The sequence below is a fragment of the Takifugu flavidus genome, chromosome 22, assembly GCF_003711565.1.
Source record: "Takifugu flavidus isolate HTHZ2018 chromosome 22, ASM371156v2, whole genome shotgun sequence".
Taxonomy (NCBI): Eukaryota; Metazoa; Chordata; class Actinopteri; order Tetraodontiformes; family Tetraodontidae; genus Takifugu; species Takifugu flavidus.
This window is the reverse complement of record NC_079541.1, coordinates 9,113,606-9,137,428: the sequence shown is the minus strand read 5'-3', so window position 1 is coordinate 9,137,428 and position 23,823 is coordinate 9,113,606. Positions and strand designations below refer to the sequence as shown.

Genomic DNA, 23,823 nt, shown 5'->3' with positions numbered 1-23,823 from the left:
CCCAGAGGACATGAAACACTGCGTCCTTAGAAAGAGAGAAGAGCTCTTTTTTGTTTTCTAATGAATTTTTTATACATTAGAAAGAACATCAGATATGTAAAGATAAAGTAGTAGTTGTTGCTATTGTTTCCGGCCTTTTGTGTGTGTGATAATGAGGTGAGTCTAATTGTGATGTCATTAGAGGATGACTAACATTGCGAGGAAACAGAAGTGACTTCATATTAGATCAGACACAATCACCTGCGTTGTTTGTCTTTATAAAAGTGAGTAAAACACTTTCTGTGGATCTGAGTTAATAAGAGTAATAAGGTTTCCATTAAGACTTTATATATTTACTATTCTTCATAATCGTACACTCAACCCACACTGATCAGCATTATTATTCTCAGTCACATTTTTGGACCCATGCTCATGCATGAAACGCGTCATGTCTGGCCCCATATTTTGTCCACTTTGGAAATGAACATCATCAAACACCTCAGCAGCACCTTTATTTCACAAAGATTGAATGGAGTTGGCGATGGACAGGAAAATTGCAGAACCTGCAGAAAAAAAACATCATTAGGACGTCGGCCATGTTGGCTAGAATGGTTCATCTGGGTCAGTGTTTGGCCTTTTTAGCCTTGATTTTTCAAAAGAACCCCCCTTCCAGGGTTTACGTCAGATTGTGCTGTGAATCAGAAAACATCAACACACATTACATAAGCAGCAGTAGTAGTAGTAGTAGTAGTAGTAGCAACAGTAGGAGCAGTAGTAGTAGTAGCAGCAGTAGTAGTGGTAGTAGTAGTAGGAGTAGTAGTAATAGTAATAGTAGTAACAGTAGGAGCAGTAGTAGTAGCAGCAGTAGTAGTGGTAGTAGCAGTAGGAGTAGTAGTAATAGTATTAGTAGTAACAGTAGGAGCAGTAGTAGTAGTAGCAGCAGTAGTAGTGGTAGTAGTAGTAGGAGTAGTAGTAATAGGTAATAGTAGTAACAGTAGGAGCAGTAGTAGTAGTAGCAGCAGTAGTAATAGTAGTAGTAGTAGGAGTAGCAGTTGGAGTAGGAGAAGTAGTAGTAGTAGTAGCAGCAGCAGTAGTAGTAGTAGTAGGAGTAGCAGCAGCAGTAGTAGTAGCAGTAGTAGTAGTTGTAGTAGTATCAGCAGCAGTAGTAATAGTAGTAGTAGCACCAGTAGTAGTGCTACTAGTAGTAGCAGCAGTTGGAGTAGGATAAGTAGTAGTAGTAGTAGTAGCAGCAGTAGTAGTGGTAGTAGTAGTAGGAGTAGTAGTAATAGTAATAGTAGTAACAGTAGGAGCAGTAGTAGTAGTAGCAGCAGTAGTAGTGGTAGTAGTAGGAGTAGTAGTAATAGTAATAGTAGTAACAGTAGGAGCAGTAGTAGTAGTAGCAGCAGTAGTAGTGGTAGTAGGAGTAGCAGCAGCAGCAGCAGTAGTAGTAGTAGTAGCAGTAGTAGTAGTAGTAGCAGCAGTAGTAGTAGTGGTAGTAGCAGTAGGAATAGCAGTAGTAGTAGCAGTAGTAGTAGCAGCAGTAGTAGGAGTAGTAGGAGTAGCAGCAGTAGCAGTAGTAGTAGCAGCAATTGGAGTAGGAGAAGTAGTAGTAGCAGCAGTTGGAGTAGGAGTAGCAGCAGTAGCAGTAGTAGTAGCAGCAGTTGGAGTAGGAGAAGTAGTAGTAGTAGTAGTAGCAGCAGTAGAAGTGAAGTAGAAGTGAAGTAGAAGTGAAGTAGTAGCAGTAGAAGTGCTACTGCTACTACAACTACAACTACAACTAGTAGTTATAAAGTGAAGCATGACTTTGGTCCTGTTAACTGGAAACTCTACTTTATTACTCACCAGATGATTCATCTCAGCTCTTCGTGGACTAAAACACTGACGTCAACCTAAGGAGTGGCTTTTAAAAGATTGACTGCAGCAGCAATCTGGGTTTATGATCCATACAATACAATTGCAGTCATGATTTCTCATATTATCTCTGACCTAAAAGGAAGAAATTAAGATATAACAATCAAAAAGTTACAAATCGGTATCTATGCAGTTAAGGTACACGTTATTATTTTTTGAGAAAATTGAGAAATAAAAATTCTGGAAGCACAAGCCTCCCTATTTCTACTGTGTCTCTCTTTACTTGAATCTGTGCTGCGTGAGGCGATAGTAAAAGTGTGACGACATTTGTTGACGCCTGTGAAAGCGCTGCGGCCGGCAACATAGCGCGTGCACTGCCCCTTTAAGAGCGCTGGCTACCCGCTCCGCGCGACCATCCCGCTACTTGTTATTTTCTGCATCAAGATGGCGGCCGCTCCCGAGAGCAGAGTGCTTACTTTCAGCGTTTTTAAATGGAGCTCCTACTCCTCCACCTATTTACCCGAGTGAGTAATGCACCCGGTAGAGGGGACCGTTCGTCGAGCCGATGGTGTGGTTATCAGCGGTCTTTTGATGCATAAACACAACAGTTTATTTCCCAGCCAGGCCGACTGGCCTAGCTCGTATGCTATCCTAGACATCTGATATTAGCATGTTAGCGCTGGCGGTCGGGACATGAGATTTGCCATCTACATTTACATCTGATTATAGAGATAGTTGGCTCGATCCGTCGATAGATCAAACTGTCCGTTTCGCGGAGAAATTGCCGACTCAAATCTTGAACGTGTGTCTCGGTGCACGCAGACAACTTGGTCGGCTCGCAGGGACTCTAGTCTGCTTTTGCACCTGACAATAGTTTAAGGAGTTCGTGGTCCGGTTAGAAACGAGATGCTGTTTTAATGCTTAAGTTATATGTATGCGTAAAGCTGCTGTTTATTTATGCAAAGCTATTGTTGTCGCCACTGGTGTCTGGTTCGTCCCTTTACTTTCTAAGTTCATTTACTGACGCGCAGCCTTGTAGTTAAAAGCGAAAGTAGGGTAACTTGTTATCTAAGCGAAGTCAGCTGCTTATCAAAATCGGCCGAATTATCTGGTTCAGTTACTTTGGAAAGGTGATATTAAACAAGTTTGTCCTTCAAACTAATGGTTTGAAGGCTCGGTGGTGCCAGCAGTCATTAAGAATTCGCCTGTTGCCGGTTCCAAATCACTGTTGACCTTTCTCGCCAACCGGAAATACGTAGACCGTGTGTAAATTAAATTTCTGGTTACTTTAAAATAATTATTACAAGGGATATTTCTCAAGCAAAATGTCAAACAAAAGGGACATTTTCAGATGTAATTGCTGCCATCTTTCTCCTGAAACGTGTGTCATCGTGGTATCAAATGTACCTGAGGTGGTATCTTAACCACCCCGGGGTATTAACACTGTAAAACCAACACGTTTCTCTTCTGTGAAATGCTTTCTCCCCCTTCACCCGGGCCCATTTTCTTCTCACGTCGCCCCTGGATGACAGAACGTTCACCAATATAATTTTGGGGGCCTTGGGAATTGAGGGGAGGGGCCTCGGGGAGGTCGCATATTTTGACCCCCGTTCAATGGCCCACAGCTCTGCCATACCTTCAACTGACACCTTTCCAATGGTAAAACTGTGCCCTGGGTGGGTAAATTCACCATCCCCTTAGCTATCATACCACTAACTCTTTCTGAAAGGGGGGCCATATTTTTGAGGGATCGTCATACTCACAGTTTATATGCAATTGTTCATTTCAATGCCGCAGTCTTCCAGGTGTCTATCTGAAGTGGTTGAGCTATACCTTTCTCCATTTGTGTTTGGTTGTAGAAATATATTGGTGGACAAGCCTAATGATCAGTCTTCCAGGTGGTCTTCGGAGAGCAACTATCCTCCACAGGTGAGTTCTGTAAACATGTAACACAAACACCGACTGCTGGTCACCATCTGATGGGGTGAACTTAACAGATTGTGGGAATTGTGGCCCTGTTTTAGAAGAGGAACCAATCTTAGACACTTTTAGGCTCTAGAACCAATGTCCTCCACAAAGTGGTCACACATTAATTCTGCTCTCTCTTGTATCAGTTTTTGATTTTAAAATTAGAAAGGCCAGCAGTTGTTCAGAGCATCACCTTTGGAAAGTATGAGAAGACTCACGTCTGCAACCTGAAGAAATTTAAAGTGTTTGGAGGGATGAGTGAAGAGAACATGACAGAGCTTTTGTCAAGGTAAGGCTAAAGAGAGGTAAGAAAAGTGGTGCATAAGTCGGTTCAGCCCCCGTGTTCATTCATAAAGCGATATTCACACTAAGGTTGGGAAGAGGTTCAGCTGAGGAATGCTTGCCCCACTCCTCTGTGCAAAACAGGGAAGGGGGGGGTGTTTCTTCAAGTCAAATCAATCTTTATTTAGTAGTTGTCTGTTACAATCAAGATCGTCTCTAGGCCCTTTACAGAATCCCAGGGCCTGACCCCCAACAAGCAACAGTGGCAAGGAAAAACTTCCCTTAAACAGGAAGAAACCTTGAGCAGGACCAGGTTGGGGGACCATCCTGCTTTGATTGCCAACTGGGTAAAGAGAGAGGAGAAGGGGGAGGACAGGTAGAGGAGAGAATAGGCAAAGATCATGCAAGTACATTCATAATAACAGTGCTGGTGTAGGAGTTTAGCGGGTCAGCGAGGTTGGAGGTCAGTAGGCCAGCACACAGCTATGAAGGCGGCTAAACCTGTAGATCAGTGGTCTCAAACTCAATTTACCTGAGGGTCGCTGGAGGCAGAGTCTGGGTGAGGCTGGGTTTTCCACATGAAAAGCTCTCATAAAAACATTCCAATGTTCTTAAATATCTTTATTTTTATTTTCTAACGCAAAAGATGAAAAAAATAAAATTAAGAATGAATAAGAAAATAAATCACTCAATCAGTAATAAATAATAACAAAAATACAGCAGATATAGAAAACTGAAGAAACCACACATAGTTGCTGACTAGAGAAATCTAATTATTGTTCAGTTTCAAATGTCATTATTAACAATTCTTTAACCTTTAACTTTCTGAACATAAATGGAACATTGAACATGAACTGTTTTGAACGTGGCTTCTCTTGCCTACTTCTTGCTGCTAGAGACCTGGCAGCGCTTCCTCGCATAGCCGAGCCACATTTGGCTTGAGGGAGGAAGCAGTTGAGACCATCAGTAGGGCTTGAAGACAACACATAGCACAAGTTTTGTGGAGAATGCTCTCACTTTGTCATAGGCAGCACTGACAAGTTGCCCCTGGCCTTGTAGCTTCTTGTTCAGTACATTAAGCTCATGCGTTATATCAACAGGAAAAGTCCATCAGCCATGTCTAATCACTTAGCAGGCTTTCACTTCTGCTCTCAACTCAAAAAATCTCTTCAATATGTTTCCCCTGCTGAGCCAATATACTTCGGTGAAGTAGAGCACATCCCTATATTCTCATGGACTCCACTTCCTGAAAAAAAAAAAAAAATCACGGAACCTTCTGTGCTTTAAGCCCCTGGATCTGATTTGGTTGATGCATTTCACAACGACAGACACACATTGTCAAACTTCAGGCATCTGTTGCAAAGGGCCTGCTGATGGATAATGCAGTGCAGAGCAATGGCCTCTTCCACACCCTCCTCTTCAAGTTTTTTTTTTTTTTTGAACAAGTGCCACCAGTCCATTTTGCCTCCCTGTCATTGATGGTGCTCCATCGGTTGTTATTCCAGCAAACCTCTGCCATGGCAAACTTAATGGCATCACACAGCTGGTGAAATATCTCCTGAGCTGTGGTCTGGCCATGCATTGGAATTACTGTGAGCAACTCCTCCATAACTTCAAAATTGTCATCAACACCACGGACATAAATTGCGAGCTGGGCAGTGTTGCTGATGTCTGTGGTCTCATCAAGAGCGACTGAGCACACACTGAAACATTTTGCTTTCTCACACAGTTGATCATAAATATCACTTGACAGGTCAGAAATGCGGTCTGCCACGGTGTTGGCAGAAAGGCTGATGTTGCTAAACTGATCTTTCTTTTCTGGACAGACAATACTTGCAGCCTGTAATATGCACATTTTGACAAATTCACCTTCTGTCGATGGCTTTCCTGTTTTAGCAATCATCTCACTAACCATGTAGCTATCTTCAACTAGCTATCTTGCTGCATCATTCTCTTTGGTTGCTTTCTTAAAGAAATCTTGTTGCCTCAGCAGACATGTTTTAAGATTGGCAACCCGGTTGGCTCTCTCATCTCGCTGGTATTTTGCATACTCCTCAGCGTGTCTAGTTGTGTAATGACGTTTCAAATTGTATTCCTTGTGTACCGCAACTTTCTCTGTGCAAATAAGACATGTCAGGGTCCCCCTGTGCTTAACAAAGAAATATTGCATTTCCCACTTTTCCTGAAATTGTCTGTGCTCATCACCCACCTCTTCACTGCAGGCTTTGAAAAAGACATGTTTGGGGCTGTGTAATCTATATAATTCCACTTAGTGCCACTGAAGTTTCTGTTTCAGTGTTTAGCCGACGCCCCCCCACACACACTCACACACACACCACAGGCGTAGGTTTATATAGGGATGGTGGTAGGGATATATCACAACCAATGTTTGGGGAATACAAACTAGTCCCTACTAATTTTTACCATTTACTTTAATATAGCGAAAATCTACATTTAGCAGTATAAATATTTCAATATACTAAGCATTTGGTAGCATTAATAAAAACTATTTTAAATTACTTCACGTTTTATTTATGAGAGGTTCCTCTGAGATGTATTCGGAGCTATGATAACCCGCCCATGCGCCGCTATTTCATTGGCTGCGACAGAGTGATGGACATTAGTGGTGCCGCCAGTCAGGTAGCCTCACCCACGCGAAAGCAGAGGTCCATCATAGTCCCTACCAACACACACACATACATCAACACTAAAATGTGACAGTTGCAGAAGCGGCTGAATTGTAAAATTTGCTGTGAAGCAACCTTTCTACAAGACAAAGTTCCGTGATTAGAAAAAGCGGCAGAGCTCTCCTCTCCACATGCTAGGCTTCTCCTCTCCACCTTGGAATGCCCCCTCTCTTCAAGGACCAATCACAGCCCACGCGGCGGCTGAGGCATGGAGCCAGATTGACTCTCGATAAGAGATTCCATAGCTTCCTTCGAGGCGGCCCGACCCCTCCCTGCATCAACGCCGTGGGTGCTCTGCAGACACTAAGGCACGAAACAGAAGTATAAACAAGGCTTTATCGAGCATCAATCCGGCTCCATGTCTCGGATGCCGCGAGGGCTGTGATTGGTCCTCAAAGAGAGGAGGCGTAATGTCACGAGTTTGCAACAAGCCCGGCCGATGTCCCGCCCCCGAGAGCCATATACCCCACCATGATTGGTGGGTTCGTTCAACTCCACACACAACATTGTAAAGTGCCATTCATATCAAACTCGTGGGCTGTACTAACATTAAACTTTCATATTAAGACGGGGGCCACAAACTATCGTCCACCAGCTTGAGACCCCTGCTGTAGATGGATACAGAAAGTTCTTATCATTCCAGAACTTTCCAGGTCTTCGTTTTCAAGGAGCCTTGGGTGGATTTAGTTTATGTTGTTGGGCTTTGTAAGGCTTCACCTCCCAGCCTCATAGTAACAAGGATGCGTTTGCTTTCCACCAAACGTGTCCTCTGTCAGTTTATTCAGTTTGAGCCTCTTCTGGATGCATAACACTGCCGCAGACGTGCTGGTTGTCGTTCCCCTCCTCTTGGGTTCGTCTGGCTTTCACGATGGCTTCTTCAAAAGCTTCTCTCTTACTGACACTCTCCTCATCCAGGTCTCTGCCACCAAATAGGACCAAAGGGAATGTGGTCTTTAATCAACGTAGCTGATAGACGCACGGGGTGAGTCCAGCAAACTGGCTGAAACCCCAGAATATCCAAAATAAGCCAATGATGGGATATCACAGCAATGTATTCCATTTTCAGAGGGCAATTTCAAGTAGAGCTCTTCTGGGTTTTGGGAAAATGATGGATTGTAGTTGACATTAAATGAAATGATCATTGTGGCTATTTTGGTTTTTGCCCCTGAGGTTCATATTCCCGGCTGACAATCCAATGTTACATTCGTTTACAGGTTTAAGCTGGCCTTTAAGAATGGAATTTTTTGTTTTTTCTGTCCTTGCAGTGGCCTTAAAAATGACTACAACAAGGAAACGTTTACCTTGAAGCACAAGATTGATGAGCAAATGTTTCCTTGCAGATTTGTCAAAATCGGTAAGATTGTGTTGGTGATGGTCGTGTCATGGTTATTGTTGCAACCGCTGTTATGTGCCACTGTTGATCTCTTCTGTGCCACAGTGCCTCTGATGTCTTGGGGTCCTAGTTTTAATTTCAGCATCTGGTACATTGAGCTGCATGGTATTGAAGACCCTGACGTGGTACAACCCTGCCTTAACTGGTACAGCAAGGTGAGCAGCTGCACATTGGGTTGGCTTCACGCTGCCCGTCAAATGCATTCATCCTTTTTGGTTGCGTTGGTCCGTGGAAAAATCCTCAATACAATATAACAAATGAATCCGTGGCTTTTTTAAAGGTAGCAGAAACCAGGATGACATCCCAGCAGGTCCGCTGTCACAATATGCTTTAAAACATAGCTTCTGGATAATAGCATACCTGAAATTCTGCACTAAGCCACTACTTTTTTCTCACGCTTTGACTGCTGCGGCTTATAGAGAAATGTGGCTTATTGATAAATTTTTGGGACTTCCTCAATCGAATGGCCACCGGAGGGCGCTCTATAATGCGGAATTTACGGTATTTCAGGACTGCTCATCTGTTTGGGATTCATTCGGAAGTTTCATCAGCAGAATTGTGTGCTTGAATTAGCGCTGAGAGCTAAGTGATGCACTCTCTTCTCTCTACAGTACAGAGAACAGGAAGCCATCCGCCTTTGCCTCAAACACTTCCGACAGCATAACTACACAGAGGCCTTCGAGTCGCTACAGAAGAAGACTCGAATAGCTCTAGAACATCCCATGCTCACTCACCTGCATGACCGACTGGTCCTACAGGGAGATTTTGATGCCTGTGAGGAGCTCATCGACAAGGCTGTGAGAGGTAGCAAAGCCCAGGCAAAATCATCCCAATTGTTGTTGCATTCTCTGCCTGTGTTATCTGAGATTTGAGGTTTGGATTCTGCTCTCTTCCTCCTAGATGGGTTGTTTAACCAGTATATCAGCCAGCAGGAATACAAACCCAGGTGGAGTCAGATCATCCCCAAATGTAACAAAGGTACAAGCGCCCAAGAAATCAACAGAGACGACGTTAACAGTGAGACCATCCGTTCAAGTGTCCGTCTATCAGACATATGAGTAAACTGAAATCTCACTGCTGCCTGTGCTCTTTTCTCTCCTCCATTCATGCACATCATCCGCTTGGCCCATGCTGTCTCGTCATCCCCCCTCCTCTTTTGCAGGTGACGGCGATGACAACAGGCCAGGGATGAGGGGAGGACATCAAATGGTCATTGATGTTCAGTCTGGTGAGATTTAAGCCGCCGCTGGGCTGGTGCTGAACTCCTGTAGCAATGTCCAGTGGACGGTTGCAGAATTGGTACATTCTTCACCGCTCACTGCCCTGTTTTTGACCCAACCAGCAGTCCTCTTAGCAGGAAGACCGAAGCTTTTAAAATAGATGAAGCACAATTAGAAATTAATATTAACAGTAGTGTGTGGACAGGCCGGTACGGTTTCACTTAGCTGATCTCATTCCTGCAGAGACCGTGTACCTCTTTGGGGGCTGGGATGGCACGCAGGACCTGGCTGACTTCTGGGCCTACAGCGTTCTGGAGAATCAGTGGGCTTGTATCTCCAGAGACACCGAGAAAGAGGTGAGATCCCTTAGCTCCTCACAGACAGTAGTGGTGTTCTTCTCTCTCTCGCTGCACGTCAGGGTTCCTTCAAATGATAAATGCGCCCTCTTAGGCCACTATCACAGCTTGTAAATATCTTTCTCTTCCCAGTCCCAGGACGTCCTGTCCACGCCGTTCTTTTTCTAAACTGCCGTTTCTTATTCCCATGTTGAAATAATCAAACAAGCACTTGAAACCCCTTTCCTGTCTTCTTGCAGCCTTCGGCTTTGTGGACAATAATCATTTTGATTCCGAGTTCCTGGCGTCTGAGGAACAGAATTAGTGTGGATATCATTTAATCAGCTGACATTTGCTAACCATTGCTGGAGACTAGCCGTGATGCTAACAGGCTAATTAAGGTCTGATACCTCGGTCAGCTTTTCAACAGCTCAAATCTTTTTGTGGGGTTTTCTTGCAAAAGAAACACTAAACCAAAAGAACACTTACAGTTTCCACAAATATTGATTGATTTATTTATTTATTTTCTTTCTTTCTTTTTTCATGATCCCCTTCATGACTTTTGGAGATCATTTCAACTTCCATTTGTTGAACCCAAAGTTTACATGTCCTCATATTTACCTGATTTATAATGGCCGCCACCAACTGGAAGATGTTGGACTAAAGGCCAGAAAATGCTTCAAAATTTTAAAAATAATACCATAAATCCCACACTGTAGAGCATACCTGACTATGAGCCTCACCTGGCTGTGAGCCACAGGTGGCCACTTTGAACCCTGACATCTTGATGGTCCACAGAAAGCTGATTTTAAACATTTCCTTCCTAAACACGGCAGTAACACAGCTGGAATACAGCAGTAAAATCAGATAACCAGAGCGGCTTTTTCCCCAACAGGTGTAACACAGTAGTAAATTGGCATTACAGTAACTCGGCAGTTAAAAAACTGAGGAGGCGACCAGCTGTTGATCGTTAGCCTTTAGCCTGTAAGCTGCGTTGTCAGCATCTGTGTTATCCATGATGAGGGTGTGGACATGAAGCCCAGAAAGACTCAACACAAACTAGCGTCTCATTGGCGCCTCACCGGAGCTCTTCAACCTGTGTCTTGCGCTTGTGCTGCTAGAGCGCCCTCTGGTGGTCGTGGATATTAATTCAAAAATGCATCAATAAGCAGCATCGCTCTATAAGCAATAAACATTTGAATACAACACTAAATGTCTGAACACATGAAAACCTTCAGTTTTTGCTCCTGTGTGTCCGTAAGAATGGTCCCAGTGCTCGTTCATGCCACAAGATGTGCATCGACTCCCAGAGATGCCAGATCTACACACTCGGACGTTACCTGGACTCCAGCGTCAGAAACAGCAAGTCTCTCAAAAGTGACTTTTACCGCTATGACATCGAGGCCAACACATGGACGCTGCTTAGCGAAGACACCTCGTCTGATGGAGGACCAAAGCTGGTGTTTGACCACCAAGTAAGTCTACTTCCCACATCAAATGATAAAATGACCCTTTTCCAGCACGTGACACATTGGAGTCCAGAGGCAGAAGAGTACGGAGACAGTTGTAGGGTATTTTAAAGGACACAATGCTCCTCTTATCTTTGCGTCCCCCCGTGCCTCCGTAGATGTGCATGGACTCAGAGAAGCACATGATCTACACGTTTGGCGGCCGCATCTTGACGTGCAATGCCAGTATGGAAGACAGTCGGACGTCGGAGCCACAGTTCAGTGGGCTGTACGCTTACCACTGTCAAGCAGGAACATGGACTCTCCTACGCGAGGACTCGTGCAACGCTGGGCCGGAGGATGTGCAGTCTCGCATTGGCCATTGCATGCTCTTCCACACTGTGAGTATGGTGTCGTTCTGAAATCCCAGAATTCCAGACGTACACCGTAGAAGTACATTAAATATCCCTTTATTGGCATTCATTGCTATATAGCGATGCATTCAGGAGAATTGTGGCATGTTTTGAAAGCCTGTGGTCATTTCCTCTGGAACAGAGAAACCGATACCTGTACGTGTTTGGAGGCCAGAGGTCAAAGACGTACCTGAATGACTTCTTCAGCTATGACGTGGACGGAGACCATGTGGAGATCATCTCTGATGGCACCAAGAAGGACTCAGGAATGGGTCAGTCATTTCTGCCATCGACTGTCGTCCTTTGTTTCTGTCCCTTTCAAAACCCAACCCTACTAGAATAAATGGAGGCAAGACAGGACTGGTGTAGCTGTATGGACTCTCCGTTGGAGCTTCTCATTTTGGTTCCTTTGGCTCCATCTTGATCTTTAAACTCCTCCTTTTCTGCTTGCGGCAGTGCCGATGACGGGTTTTACTCAGAGAGCCACCATTGACCCTGAGCTCAACGAGATTCACGTCCTGTCGGGTCTCAGCAAGGACAAGGAGAAACGGGAGGAGAACGTCCGCAACTCCTTTTGGATCTACGACATCGCCCGTAACAACTGGTAGGAACCCCGGAAGAGCACAATGCCGCTCGCACTTCACAACATGTGCGCCCCTTACCCTTGGCAAAAGCCCCCATTTTAACCTGCAAATGGCTCCTGCTGGCATCGACAACCTCGTGTTCCAGTCCTGCTGGAAGTTTGGAACAACTGAGGACGATCAAGTGTTAATGGTGTTCCATCTGTGTTCAGGTCTTGTGTGTATAAGAATGACCAAGCGATGAAGGAGAACGCCAGTAAGGCTCTACAGGAGGAGGAGCCCTGTCCACGCTTCGCACACCAGCTGGTCTATGATGAGATGCACAAGGTTTTACACACACAACACACACACGCACATCCATTTCATGTGCGCATGATTGCAACCACCGACACTACCAACACAGGAAGATCCTGATATTAGATTAGGCTCTGAGTTATGCTGTCTGAAGCTCCTGAATCAGATTGATTTCTTGGTGTCCTGCGTCTGCCGGCCTTTAACCAAAGCTTCATACCAATGAGTCACTTTCGGCACTTTATCCGTGTCTTTGGAGTGTCTGTTCAGAGGCCGCGTGCTGTTTTTAAGGCCAGATGTGTGTTTCCAGGTCCATTACCTGTTTGGGGGGAATCCTGGGAAGTCCTGTTCTCCCAAGATGCGCCTAGACGACTTCTGGTCCCTTCGCCTGTGTCGACCTTCCAAGGAGTACCTGCTCCGCCACTGCAGATACCTCATCAGGAAGTACAGGTGTGTGGCGCTGATTCGCCCTCATCAGCACCATTATTGGAGGGCCACATGGCTGCTGTGCAGCATCCGCAGAGAAACAGTCTAGTTTTTTTTTTAGAGATACCAAATCATGTACAGTGGGACCTGTACTTACAAACGTCTCTACATGCAGAATTTTCAGGTTACGAAACGTCTCAACGGGAAAATATTTCCTCTTGTTACGAAAGAAATTTCAGGATACAAAAGGCAAAAATGCGCTACCACTGCTGCTCGCGGAGTTTAGCGAGCGTAAACATGCTTGTAGCTGCTCTGCCATTTGCTATCGCCTAGCATCTTCCTGTCATCCCATTGGCTAGGAGGGACGTCAATCTGTACCAGTTTGTGTATCCCAGCGTCGCCTCCGGTTAACTTTTATTTATTGTGGGTGTTCGTATGTTTGTCCATTAGATGGCAGTGTTACCACAAGTGTTAACGTTCGTTGCTAGTAATGACGGCAAATGTGACATTTGCCTATAATAAAGTTCATTTTGTTCCTGGAGAAGCCTTGCACTGAATTCCTACATTTATTGTGCGGTAATCTAATTGTAACATGTATTTGTTACATGTTTTGATTCATTTTCATAATTTTATAAAAAAAATCATGTCCGAATTTTTGGGGGCTTGGAACGGATTAGGGCCTTTACATGGATAACGCGTCTCTACTTATGTAGTTTTCAGGTAACGAAACAACTTTCGGAACCAATTAATTTCGTAAGTAGAGGTCCCACTGTAATGACGTACGAAGGCCAGATAGTTTTGTCATTTTGGTCTCTGTCGCCGCCTCGTGTTTGTTTGTTGCAACTGCAGCGTCACGCACCTGCAGTGTTCAGTATCTGTGTATTTTTGTGGGTTAGGTTTGAGGAGAAGGCCCAGTCTGACCCACTGAATGCCCTCAAATACCTGCAGAATGACCTTTCACTCACAGTGGACCACACAGACCCTGATGAGACTAAAGAGGTACATGTTGGTTCTTTTGATTTCTCTTTTGTTAAATGTAAAACATGGTAATATGTGTGGGTTGTGTTTGTGCTGCCCCACAAAGTGGTACTGTAAAGTGTATTCAACCCCGGCAGTGAGTCAAAGTCAGCGGGACCCAAGACACTGAACCTGCTTTAAATGGGTCAAGTCCGCTTTTTATTGAAGAACAACTTTGGGTTAGTGACGGAGTCAGCGATAGGGTCAGGGGTTAGTGTTGGGGTTAAGGATAGGGCCAGGGTCGGGGTTAGTGATGGGGTTAAGGATAGGGTCGGGGGTTAGTGACGGGCCCAGGGTCGGGGGTCAGTGATGGGGTCAGGGCCGGGGTTAGTGATGGGGTTAAGGATAGGGCCAGGGTCGGGGGTTAGTGATGGGGTTAAGGATAGGGTCGGGGTTAGTGACGGGGTCAGTGATGGGGTCGGGGGTTAGTGATGGGGTTAGGGTCGGGGTTAGTGATGGGGTTAAGGATAGGGCCAGGGTCGGGGTTAGTGATGGGGTTAAGGATAGGGTCGGGGGTTAGTGACGGGGTCAGTGATGGGGTCGGGGGTTAGTGTTGGGGTAAGGATAGGGCCAGGGTCGGGGTTAGTGATGGGGTTAAGGATAGGGCCAGGGTCGGGGGTTAGTGATGGGGTTAAGGATAGGGCCAGGGTCGGGGGTTAGTGATGGGGTTAAGGATAGGGTCGGGGTTAGTGATGGGGTTAAGGATAGGGCCAGGGTCGGGGGTTAGTGATGGGGTTAAGGATAGGGCCAGGGTCGGGGTTAGTGATGGGGTTAAGGATAGGGTCGGGGTTAGTGATGGGGTTAAGGATAGGGCCAGGGTCGGGGTTAGTGTTGGGGTTAAGGATAGGGTCGGGGTTAGTGATGGGGTTAAGGATAGGCCAGGGTCGGGGTTAGTGATGGGGTTAAGGATAGGGCCAGGGTCGGGGTTAGTGATGGGGTTAAGGATAGGGCCAGGGTCGGGGTTAGTGATGGGGTAAGGATAGGGTCGGGGGTTAGTGACGGGGTCAGTGATGGGGTCGGGGGTTAGTGATGGGGTTAGGGTCGGGGGTTAGTGATGGGGTTAAGGATAGGGTCAGGGGTCGGTGATGGCGCCAGGGTTGGGGGCGTTCCTCAGCACCGATGCCTAACAGCTACTAATCCCACCTGATTTATTCAATCTGTGGTTGCTGCCATATGCTGGCTGGCGACTGAAGGAGTGAATTTGGAGCGATGAGATCATGGCACCATCTACAGTGACCAGACGTCCTCCAAAATCGTCTGGTGTTTAACTCGAACTTACCTCCCCCAACCCACAACCCACACACACTCCCGTTCTCTCTCACTCACAAATCTGAACTCCTGTCTGGTCCTCCTGCGGTTGGCGGTCTAATGGAGCCGCTACAGAATGCTGGTTGGGTACAGCTGCAGGTGCTAACTCCAGCCCTTTGCTCCCTCTTTCAGTTCCAGCTTCTTCCCTCGGCCCTGTTCAAGTCCAGCTCTGACTTCATCCCTCTTGGTAAGACTTCTTCCTCGCTGCACCTCCCTCTGATCGGTAGAGCTAAAGTTGGCTTCAGTCAACCTGACGGACAAACGTTCCTCCACAGGCTTCTCAGACGTGGACCAGACCTATGCTCAACGGACGCAACTCTTCGACACCCTCGTCAACTTCTTTCCAGAAAGCATGACCCCGCCCAAGGGCAACCTGGTTGACCTCATCACCCTCTAGCCCCCCCTCCTGCCCGACTTAGGGGAACCACTGAACGCCACCCTTCACCCGTGGAGGAGAGGAGAACCAGATTTGACCTGCTCCTGGATCCCGTTGTGGCATTTGACTTGAGCTGGCGCAACCTGACGGTGTGGACACACACAGTGGAGCATCACTGCGGTGTTCAGCTATCACCCAGGTGTGTGTGCGCGTGTGTGTGTGTTCAAGGTTTCCCTCTCAAGGTCTGGCTCTTGCTCTCCCTAGTGGAGTTCACATCAACCCAAACCGCTTTAGATTCTCCTCCCTGCTTCAGCTCTTCACGGTGGAATTGACCTGGACCACAGGACCAGTGTGAGTCCTGGATCTGTCCTCTGGCCTCTCGTTGGTCCTGCATGCAGGCCGGGTGGTGGCCCTCGACGGGCTGTTGGTTATCTGGAGAAAAGAGAATTTTAGCAACTTTGAGGATTTTAGCTCGCTGGTCTCTCATCGCCTGAGGATCACACGTGCAACAGCTCTGTGGTGAAGAACGTTGCACTCCCACAGCAACTGTTGCCTTTGTCGACGTGACTGACTGGCTGGTACAGGAACTCTGATTTACTGGAACCTTCTCCCTCACTCCCAAAGGGGTTGTGTATTGAACCACTGTACAACATGTGTAAATATCCACGGAGGACTGTAGATGGAGCAGATGCTTGTGTTGATTAAAGGTCTGGTGCCACGGACAACATCTGCCTCTTATGTGTGGGACGCAACTTCTTCAGTGACCAGAAACCTCTGAAATCCTTCAGGTTAGGGTGCCTTGAACCAGTGGGACCCACTGCGGTGATGTGGGAGGGTTGGGCGCCCTGGGCTGCTTGGTTGAACCTGAGTCCAATTCTTCTCTCTCCACCACTGCATCTCTGGTCCAGGCTCGAGGCCCCGAGGGGTCATTGCACAGCGTCAGCCGGGCGAGCGTCAGCCGGGCGAGCCGCCAAAACCTCGTCTGCACACACGTCAGTGTGTTAATATCTAATTTAATCCTAATTAACAACGGGCGGTTTGGATGCTCCCAGCGAGAGGCTAAAGCTGCCCCTCTGTCTCACTTCCTGCTCCAGCTTTAGCCAGTCAGCGCCCACGAAACCTGAAGCCCCACCAAGGGGCCATTTGGGGGCCGCTCTCCATAGCTAGCTAGCAAGGGCCCAAACGGTCACAACAAAGCTAAGAGTCCAAATTAAACCCACCTTCCTAAATCATAACAGGGCTACTTAAAGGGACTTAAGCTGCTCTCTAGGTGTGTTTTCCTGCCTTTTTAATCCAGATCTGGAGGCCCCTAAAGGGGCTGCACTCCTCTTCCCCCCCAATAACGCGGTGCTCTGCGGTTAGACTCTGGGTCGGGGAAGCGTGGCAGTTTTGGCGACGTGTGCGAGCAGACAGTGATCATTAAGGCGGAGCTATTTTGCGAGATGCCACACCCGTCACAAGAGCGTTTGGCGTGGATATGAAGGTCAACCATCTGGTTCAGGAGCCTTTCAGGCGCTGTAGCGTGTAGAGCAGGAGCTAACGATCCCTCGGGATCAGCAAAAGTCACCTTTGGGTCTAAATGCAGAGCAAGCCTCCTTAAAAGTGTCAAATGGACAGAAGGGACGGCAGGTCTGGTGTTGGTTAAAATCCTTTAAAGCCAGACTCAAAAAGGTTCAGATCATCTCTGTCACACTAGTGGACGAGTGTGATTCCCAGCAGTGCTCATGAGCAAGTCTGCTCTGCTCAACATGAGCCTGACCGCTCAAGTCCTCATCTGAAGGATTCTGCTCCTCCCCACTCCTGTTTTCAGGTTGTTAACGTCTCCTTTCCTTTAAATGAACCGGTGGAGATCATAAATGCCAACAAATTCTTCACAGTGCGGGTTATTGATGGATTTTGAATTGATATTTATAGCCAAGCGGCCACTACAGGGCGCTCTAGCGACACAAGCGCAAGACAGACAGGTTGAAGAGCTCTGGTGAGGTGCCGAGGAGACGCTAGTTTGTGTTGAGTCTTTTTGGGCTTCATGGCCACACCCTCGTCATGGATAACATAGGAAGAAATGCTGACAATGCAGCTTACAGGCTAAAGGCTAACGATCAACAGATGGTTGCCTCCTCAGTTTTTTAACTGCCGAGTTACTGTAATGTCATTTTACTACTGTGTTACACCTGTTGGGGAAAAAGCCGCTCTGGTTATCTGATTTTACTGCTGTATTCCAGCTGTGTTACTGCCTTGTTTAGGAAGGAAACATTTCAAATCAGCTTTCTGTGGACCATCAAGATCTCATGGTTCAAAGTGGCCACCTGTGGCTCACAGCCAGGTGTGATTCATAGGTGTGCTCTTTAGTGCGGGATTTACGGTATGTTTCTGTTGCCAATATTGAGTCCTTTTGGTGATCTATTTATATTCTTACAGCACTTAAATTGGAACACTCGGTCGTGTATGTTAATGTTTACAATGCTTTATGGTCAAAGCTAGAAGGAAGATGGTTGAATGGTTATCATCTTACACTACATCAGCACTTCCACGCCAGGCTGAAGAACCTATTTTAATCTATTTTTTGCCCCTTGTAGAGCAGCAGAACATCTAAAAGTTGTTAGGAGGATTAGCTTTGAATAAAGCTACAATACCGTGTGAAGCCAACGCGTCTGTCGCCCCCTGGTGGCGCCGTAAAGATCCAACATTGTAACTGAACGCTTCCTCCTGGGCTTCAGTTTTTTTGATCTCATCAAATGAATCTTTTGGTTAATCAGAGACCACAGGTGTGGAGTCATGCATGTCCTGCCCTCCAGGTGGAGACCCAACTAGCAGATCATCATCTGTGGCTTCAAATCTAGAAACCCCACAAGTAAAATAAAGTCGATATTTTCTGCAAGATTGAGAATAAGTAAATTATAGATACTACGAAAGAAGATTTCAGGAGACGGGTGCAGAGCCAAGCTAATTTCTTCTAGCATGTCTTGTTGGCTGTCCACTACCGAGTGAAGGGAAGTGTGATGGATGACCAGCGCTAACCCGCTGAAAACTTTGTCTTTATGCCAGGTTTCGTACCACATTCACTGTTCAAACTGTGAATGTTGCCACAGGTGCTCTTCATCATCTCTCTTCTTTGTCATCTTGCTGCTGCTGTTTGCGTAAAGACGCTCCGTGCGTGCGTGTGCGCTCGTGTCCAAGTTTATGGGTCTTGCTGAGGCGGTTTCTGTGCTTCCTGCTCATCACATCTGTTCTGTAGAGCACGGCACTCCACAGAATGCTAACGATGCTAACCAAGAGATTATTTCCACTATTATCCTTCAGGGCTCACCATGCTTGCTGTAGCAGTTAGTTTTAATGCACTTTTGCGTTTAAAAAAGCCAAATGGTTTCATTTCACTTTTTTTTTTTCCAGCAACTGCACGACTGCTGGATCAAAGACTTTTTTTTTTTTTTGTAGCCATCCAGTTTGAACCCTTTGGTGGCACTCAGGAGTGTTAGCGCTGGTACTGAGATGAGCGCTACCATGTGGAGCCGTATTGTATTGTATGTATGTACATAGGAATAAAGATTGTATTTTGGTCAGATTTTCTTAATGCCTGCGTCTGTGGTGTTTCTCTCCCTAGTGGTCATACACGGAGCAGCCCCAAAGTGAGGAAAAAAACACTTTATTGGCAAATAAAAGGAACATTTTCCAGCTTCCAGTGTGTCAGACCCCTGCCGTTCGCTTGCAGCAGCAAACGAACCATAAATACGTGAAACAGCGCTAAAATGCTTTGGTGAAAATACACGGCTATAATAGTGAAGGTGTAGACAAACACAATTGTGCTCAAGGTGGCGTAATCACGTGTATATAAAATATATATTAACCTCTCCATTGATTGAAGGGAAAGTTAAAAAAAAAAATTTTTTGCTCAAGTTCTGTTGGTTTTTGTGTTTTGTGACCAAACTCTTTTACCAGGAAGACAACCATGTGGACAGTATAGTTGACAAGGTGTGGGCTCGTCTCCTTCCTGTGGACATTAAATAAGACTGGCAGTAGGACCAGCTTCACTGTTCTATCACCAGACTGTAAAGGAGTCTTGTTAATGGGCCAGAAAGCTTTCACCAGCATGATTCAGCAGCTAATAACAGCTAAACTGGTTTAGTTAATACTTCTATGATCCATGAAATCAGCGTCAGGACCTAAAAACCAAACTACAAACTAATAAGTTCGGAAGGCCTTGAAGGCGGGGAGTGACCTCTGTGACCCTGCGAGCAGTGAAACAACAGATCATTTCAAACTGTTCCACCTAATTTCCTGTCGCGTCTGTACAAACCTGCGTACACACACACCCACACTAACTGATGTTGATTTTCTTTGTCACACTCTAGACTGAAATATTACAAAAATACTCTATATTTACAGCCGCTCGTGGACAAATGTCCTTCCAATTCTAGTAAACATGAATCGGCATGTTTGAGGCGGCCGTGCCAACCGGCGCCTCCTCATTGAACATGTCTTCAGAGGGTCGGGGGTGCAGGCTAGACATGGGGATGGGGGGGGGTTACAGGTGAGTGTCCTCCTCGTCGGGCATGTCCTCCTTCATCAGGTTGTCCATGGGGACGATCCAGCTGTCGTTGAATTCCCCGTTCAGCGCCATCTTCTTCTCCTGCATCTCGGGCTGCACCTCCATCACTTCTAACGTGGGGTTGTCGTGGTAACCGTTTTCCACCGTCTGCAGCTCCTCTGTCAAGTGTTGCTGATGGGATCAAAACAGAGAAACGGTAACCAAAGTGTGCCATTGTCAGTGGGGTCCACTCCAGCGTCAACGGCTCATCAATTGGCTCAGCTTTCTAGTCTAAATTCCTGTCAGCTGCTACTCTGTAATTTCTTTTATAAGAAGTTCAATAGAAGAACACAGTGTTTCCCCTTTGCCATTGAAATGGCTAAAGTTCTTTAGCCACTTAAACACTGAGACCTCCCAACGTACAGCGTTTTTTTTTGCGCCTTGCAGCACACCGCTCGCAGTGGATCAAAGGAGGACCTCCAGCCATTCTGGACCTAAATGGATCAGAATAACCTCTCAAGAGCCAGAGATCCTTTGTAATTTACAAATGTAGCTGTCGTGGTAACCATTTTCCACAGGGTGCAGCTCCTCCATCAAACTTCGCTAACGGGATCAAAATCTCCGGCTCTTGAGAGGTTATTCTGATCTTTTCTGAACTCAGACCCCAGGTGGAGGGCCATGGACAAGATTGGACCTTCAGGTGGGCCCAGGGGGGGCTGTGATAAGTTTGACCCTTTGCTGTCAGGTTAGTCTGACTGTCCTCTGACCTTGTTTCCCTCATCTAGATCCTTACAGCCCCCCCCCCCCCCCAACACACACACACACCTCAGCAACACAAATCTCAAACGTAATGAAGTATCGGAGGTTTACGAAAAGCGCTCCGTGTGGAAATAAAGTGACCGACCTGGTTCTCGCCATAAGGTTTCCGATGGTGGGAGGCGCACACGGCCAGGATGACAATCATGATGAGCAGAGCCCCGCAGGAGGCCAAGATGGCTATCAGGGTTTTATTGTCTGTGGGCTTCTGTGAAAGCAGGAAACGAGGCGATTGGTTTTTCATGGAGCTGCGGTGGTTTGACAGTTCGTGTCCTCTGCCACTTACCTTGGTCAGTTCTTCATAATACTCTGCCACCAGTTGGGTTTTGACTGTGAAATAAGCTCAGATGAGTACGCGGAAGCAGAATTCTTTCCCCTTCACCCTCTAAATGCTTTTACCTTTGCCGTTAATCTCCACGTAGTCGAAGTGTATTTTGCCCTTGCGCTCTTGCCACACCACAGTACAGTTGCCATCGTGCATGTTTGCCATGAGGTGCCTGCACACCTCCACGAGGTCTTTCTCTTCCTCTTTCTGGAGACACAGAGCCACATCTGTAAACATCTTCCTTTTCACACCCATCCCCCAACACACGTGGTCAGCCAGCTAACTTGTCAGCCCCAGTGTAGTTGTGGTAGTTGGCTGTGTGTGTTGGGAGGGGGGTTGTTGGAGAGTGGCTGGGTGTGTTCAAAAGCCTTCAGGGGGGTTTAGTTGCTCTGCCGGTGACGCCACGTGTGGACGATTTCAGTTGTATTTTGGAACAGCAGCACTCACACATCAGTGTGGGGGTGTGGGAGGTGTGGGAACAGCGGAAGCCAGTGAAAGGCAGGAAGGGTTTCCACCAAGACACTTTTTCCACCCAATGACTAGAATCCCTATTATGCCCTTCACCGCTTCCTGTCCCGTTGCTTCAAACACCGTCTGGACGGCTCCGAGATTCACCCAGAGCCTCGGCGACTGTGTGGACCACCAGGCACGCAAGAAAACCAGATTCCTGTGTCAGTTTGGTGACATTAATTTGCATGGAGCCGTAGCTCAAGTCAAATAAGCCCAAAGGCCTCCAAATGTAGCCGGACCAACACCGCAGATAGCTCACGTGGGAGTCGATTTACAAGAGCATGTGGATGCCAAGCTGGCACACGCAATACGTGCTATATTATACTAGCTTGGAAGCGGAAGTGTCCCAACCAAGTTGCTTTCAAACAGCCAGTTGGCAACCAGTTGGAACCTAGCCAACAGCAGCAAAGTGTTTTTGGCCCACCAATGCTGTTTCGTGGATGAGTTTACACGTCAGGAAACACCGCCGTCGTTTTGTTGCTGCCACTTCAGTGGCTAACGTCTTTCTGGATTGTTGTGGTGTCTAAAAGGTCAACCAGTGTGGCCCAAGAAAAACAAAGTTAAACAGGGCAAATCTACCTCTAGTTGGGCAGAGCGGTAGTTTGACTCTAACCCTAATCAGATTAAAAATTTGCCTGAGAGAACATGTGAAAATGCCACATGCACAGATAACAGATGTCAAGGCCATTGCATCTTCAGGTGTAACTGAAGTAAACCTATTAAAAGAACTTGGCACCTTCTTATTCTTCCTGCAGGATGTCACACAACCTAGTGTTTCTAAATTGAACAGCACAGGAGTAAATGTCAGTGGATGGTGGGTCACCAGGGTGGAGCTTGGCCTCCCATGGACAGGACAGCAGCAACAAATTCAACAAATGCTGTCTGTGTAACTCTGAACTCTTACCTCGTGTTTCTTGTTCAGAGAATACTGCAAAAAAGACAGAGAGCAAAGAGGTTAGTCACAGATGGGTGATTCCTGGAGCTCTGCAAACATCTCGTCTAGGCGCCTCACCAGAAATGTCTTTGGCTGGGAGTCTAGGATTGTCGTCTTTGTTGCTGTAATGGTGGAAGTGGTGAGTCTGGGGGCAGAGGTGCTGGGACCGAGAGCGGAGGTGATGGGGCCGAGGGTGGAGGTGAAGGTTGAGGTGGTCTGTGGCAATGTGGTTCCAGCATTGGTAGCTAGGATCCCTATTGTAGGAGAGCCAGTTTTGATCAGGCTCGTAGAGCTACTGCTCCCCATGTTTCCAGATGATCCTGTGGTTCCAGTAGACTTGGTGGTCAGTTGGAGGTTTGCAGATGTCACAGGATCTTTAGTTACAGAGATGATTGTCAATAATGAACATTAAAAACATGTGAACAAGTGATTATTAAACTTATCCAAGTAAGTGGATGATCTGTTTTTGAACAGACAAGTAAAGATTGAGGTTATCACATAAAGCAACACTGGAAGACGCCAGGGGCATCACCTCTTGTGTTGTCCTCCAGGGTCAACTTAGAGGTGATGGAGTTCTGAGTGCTGGACTGGTGCAAGGCTGTAGGGACTCCAGTGGAGACTACCTGTGTTGTGGTCATGCTGATATTAACTCCCGGCACAATTACAGTGGCTGTGCTGCTCTCACTGGGTGTGGCTATCGTTGCACCTATGGTAGCACCCAAAGTCCCAATACTGCCAGTTGTTGTGGCTAAATTGGGGTCTTTGGGTGAGCTGACGGTAGCAACTGTAGATGGAGCAGCAGCCACAGCCGCATTGTCAAGGCCAGTGGTAGAAAGTGGTACTGCTGCATTGCCAGTAACAGTAGCTGGTTGTAGTGTGGTGGGGACAGAGTGGAGTGTTGGTACAGGTGTAGCTGCTGCACCAGTAGCAGGTGGGGAAAGGGCATCAGTCCGCCTTGCTGGAGTTGGAGGTTGTGTTGACTCATTCTTCTCCACCCCACCTATGCTGGGCTGCAGTGGATAGGTAGAGGCTGCCGTGGGGCTCTGGTCTGTAACTGCCATGGTATTGCCAGCAGATCCACTATCATTCGTTGATGTTGTTGTCAAAGATATGACTTGCGATGCTTCTTTAGACACCG

The 23,823-nt window shown here is 46.7% G+C and overlaps 2 protein-coding genes and 1 long non-coding RNA gene across 6 annotated transcripts in view; 1 reads left to right on the top strand and 2 right to left on the bottom strand.

Moving 5' to 3' along the window:
* Positions 1-305: 305 nt before the first annotated feature.
* Positions 306-2,299, bottom strand: LOC130519425 (uncharacterized). Of its 2 annotated transcripts, none has more exons than XR_008948308.1 (2): positions 1,822-2,299; positions 306-670 (listed from the first exon to the last, which is right to left on the bottom strand). It is a non-coding gene; the product is annotated as an uncharacterized LOC130519425 (long non-coding RNA). The 2 variants fall into 2 exon arrangements; XR_008948307.1 differs by having other exon boundaries at positions 306-542.
* Positions 2,199-16,300, top strand: mkln1 (muskelin 1, intracellular mediator containing kelch motifs). 3 transcript variants are annotated; one of them, XM_057022855.1, is made up of 18 exons: positions 2,199-2,354; positions 3,690-3,759; positions 3,945-4,087; positions 8,033-8,121; positions 8,206-8,315; positions 8,772-8,964; positions 9,061-9,138; positions 9,323-9,388; positions 9,624-9,736; positions 10,978-11,190; positions 11,343-11,564; positions 11,719-11,848; positions 12,033-12,180; positions 12,370-12,484; positions 12,759-12,898; positions 13,771-13,873; positions 15,332-15,386; positions 15,475-16,300. In XM_057022855.1, exons 1-18 carry the CDS (start codon positions 2,275-2,277, stop codon positions 15,594-15,596), a joined length of 2,190 nt encoding a protein of 729 aa, XP_056878835.1. In that variant the 5' UTR covers positions 2,199-2,274; the 3' UTR covers positions 15,597-16,300. The 3 variants fall into 3 exon arrangements, with proteins under 3 accessions (XP_056878835.1, XP_056878833.1, XP_056878836.1); XM_057022853.1 differs by having other exon boundaries at positions 9,061-9,177; XM_057022856.1 differs by lacking the exons at positions 2,199-2,354; positions 3,690-3,759 and adding an exon at positions 7,683-7,749 and having other exon boundaries at positions 3,957-4,087; positions 9,061-9,177.
* Positions 16,301-19,204: 2,904 nt separating this feature from the next.
* Positions 19,205-23,823, bottom strand: part of podxl (podocalyxin-like) — a 12,589-nt gene continuing 7,970 nt past the window's right edge. Inside the window, exons 2-8 of the mRNA XM_057022860.1 lie at positions 23,218-23,823; positions 22,764-23,059; positions 22,656-22,679; positions 21,316-21,448; positions 21,203-21,246; positions 21,005-21,124; positions 19,205-20,292 (exon numbers count right to left, since the gene is read on the bottom strand). The exon at positions 23,218-23,823 is cut by the window's right edge and continues 51 nt beyond it. Coding sequence (XP_056878840.1) covers positions 20,098-20,292; positions 21,005-21,124; positions 21,203-21,246; positions 21,316-21,448; positions 22,656-22,679; positions 22,764-23,059; positions 23,218-23,823 — 1,418 coding nt within the window. The 3' untranslated portion in view covers positions 19,205-20,097. The remainder of the gene's footprint in view (positions 20,293-21,004; positions 21,125-21,202; positions 21,247-21,315; positions 21,449-22,655; positions 22,680-22,763; positions 23,060-23,217) is intronic.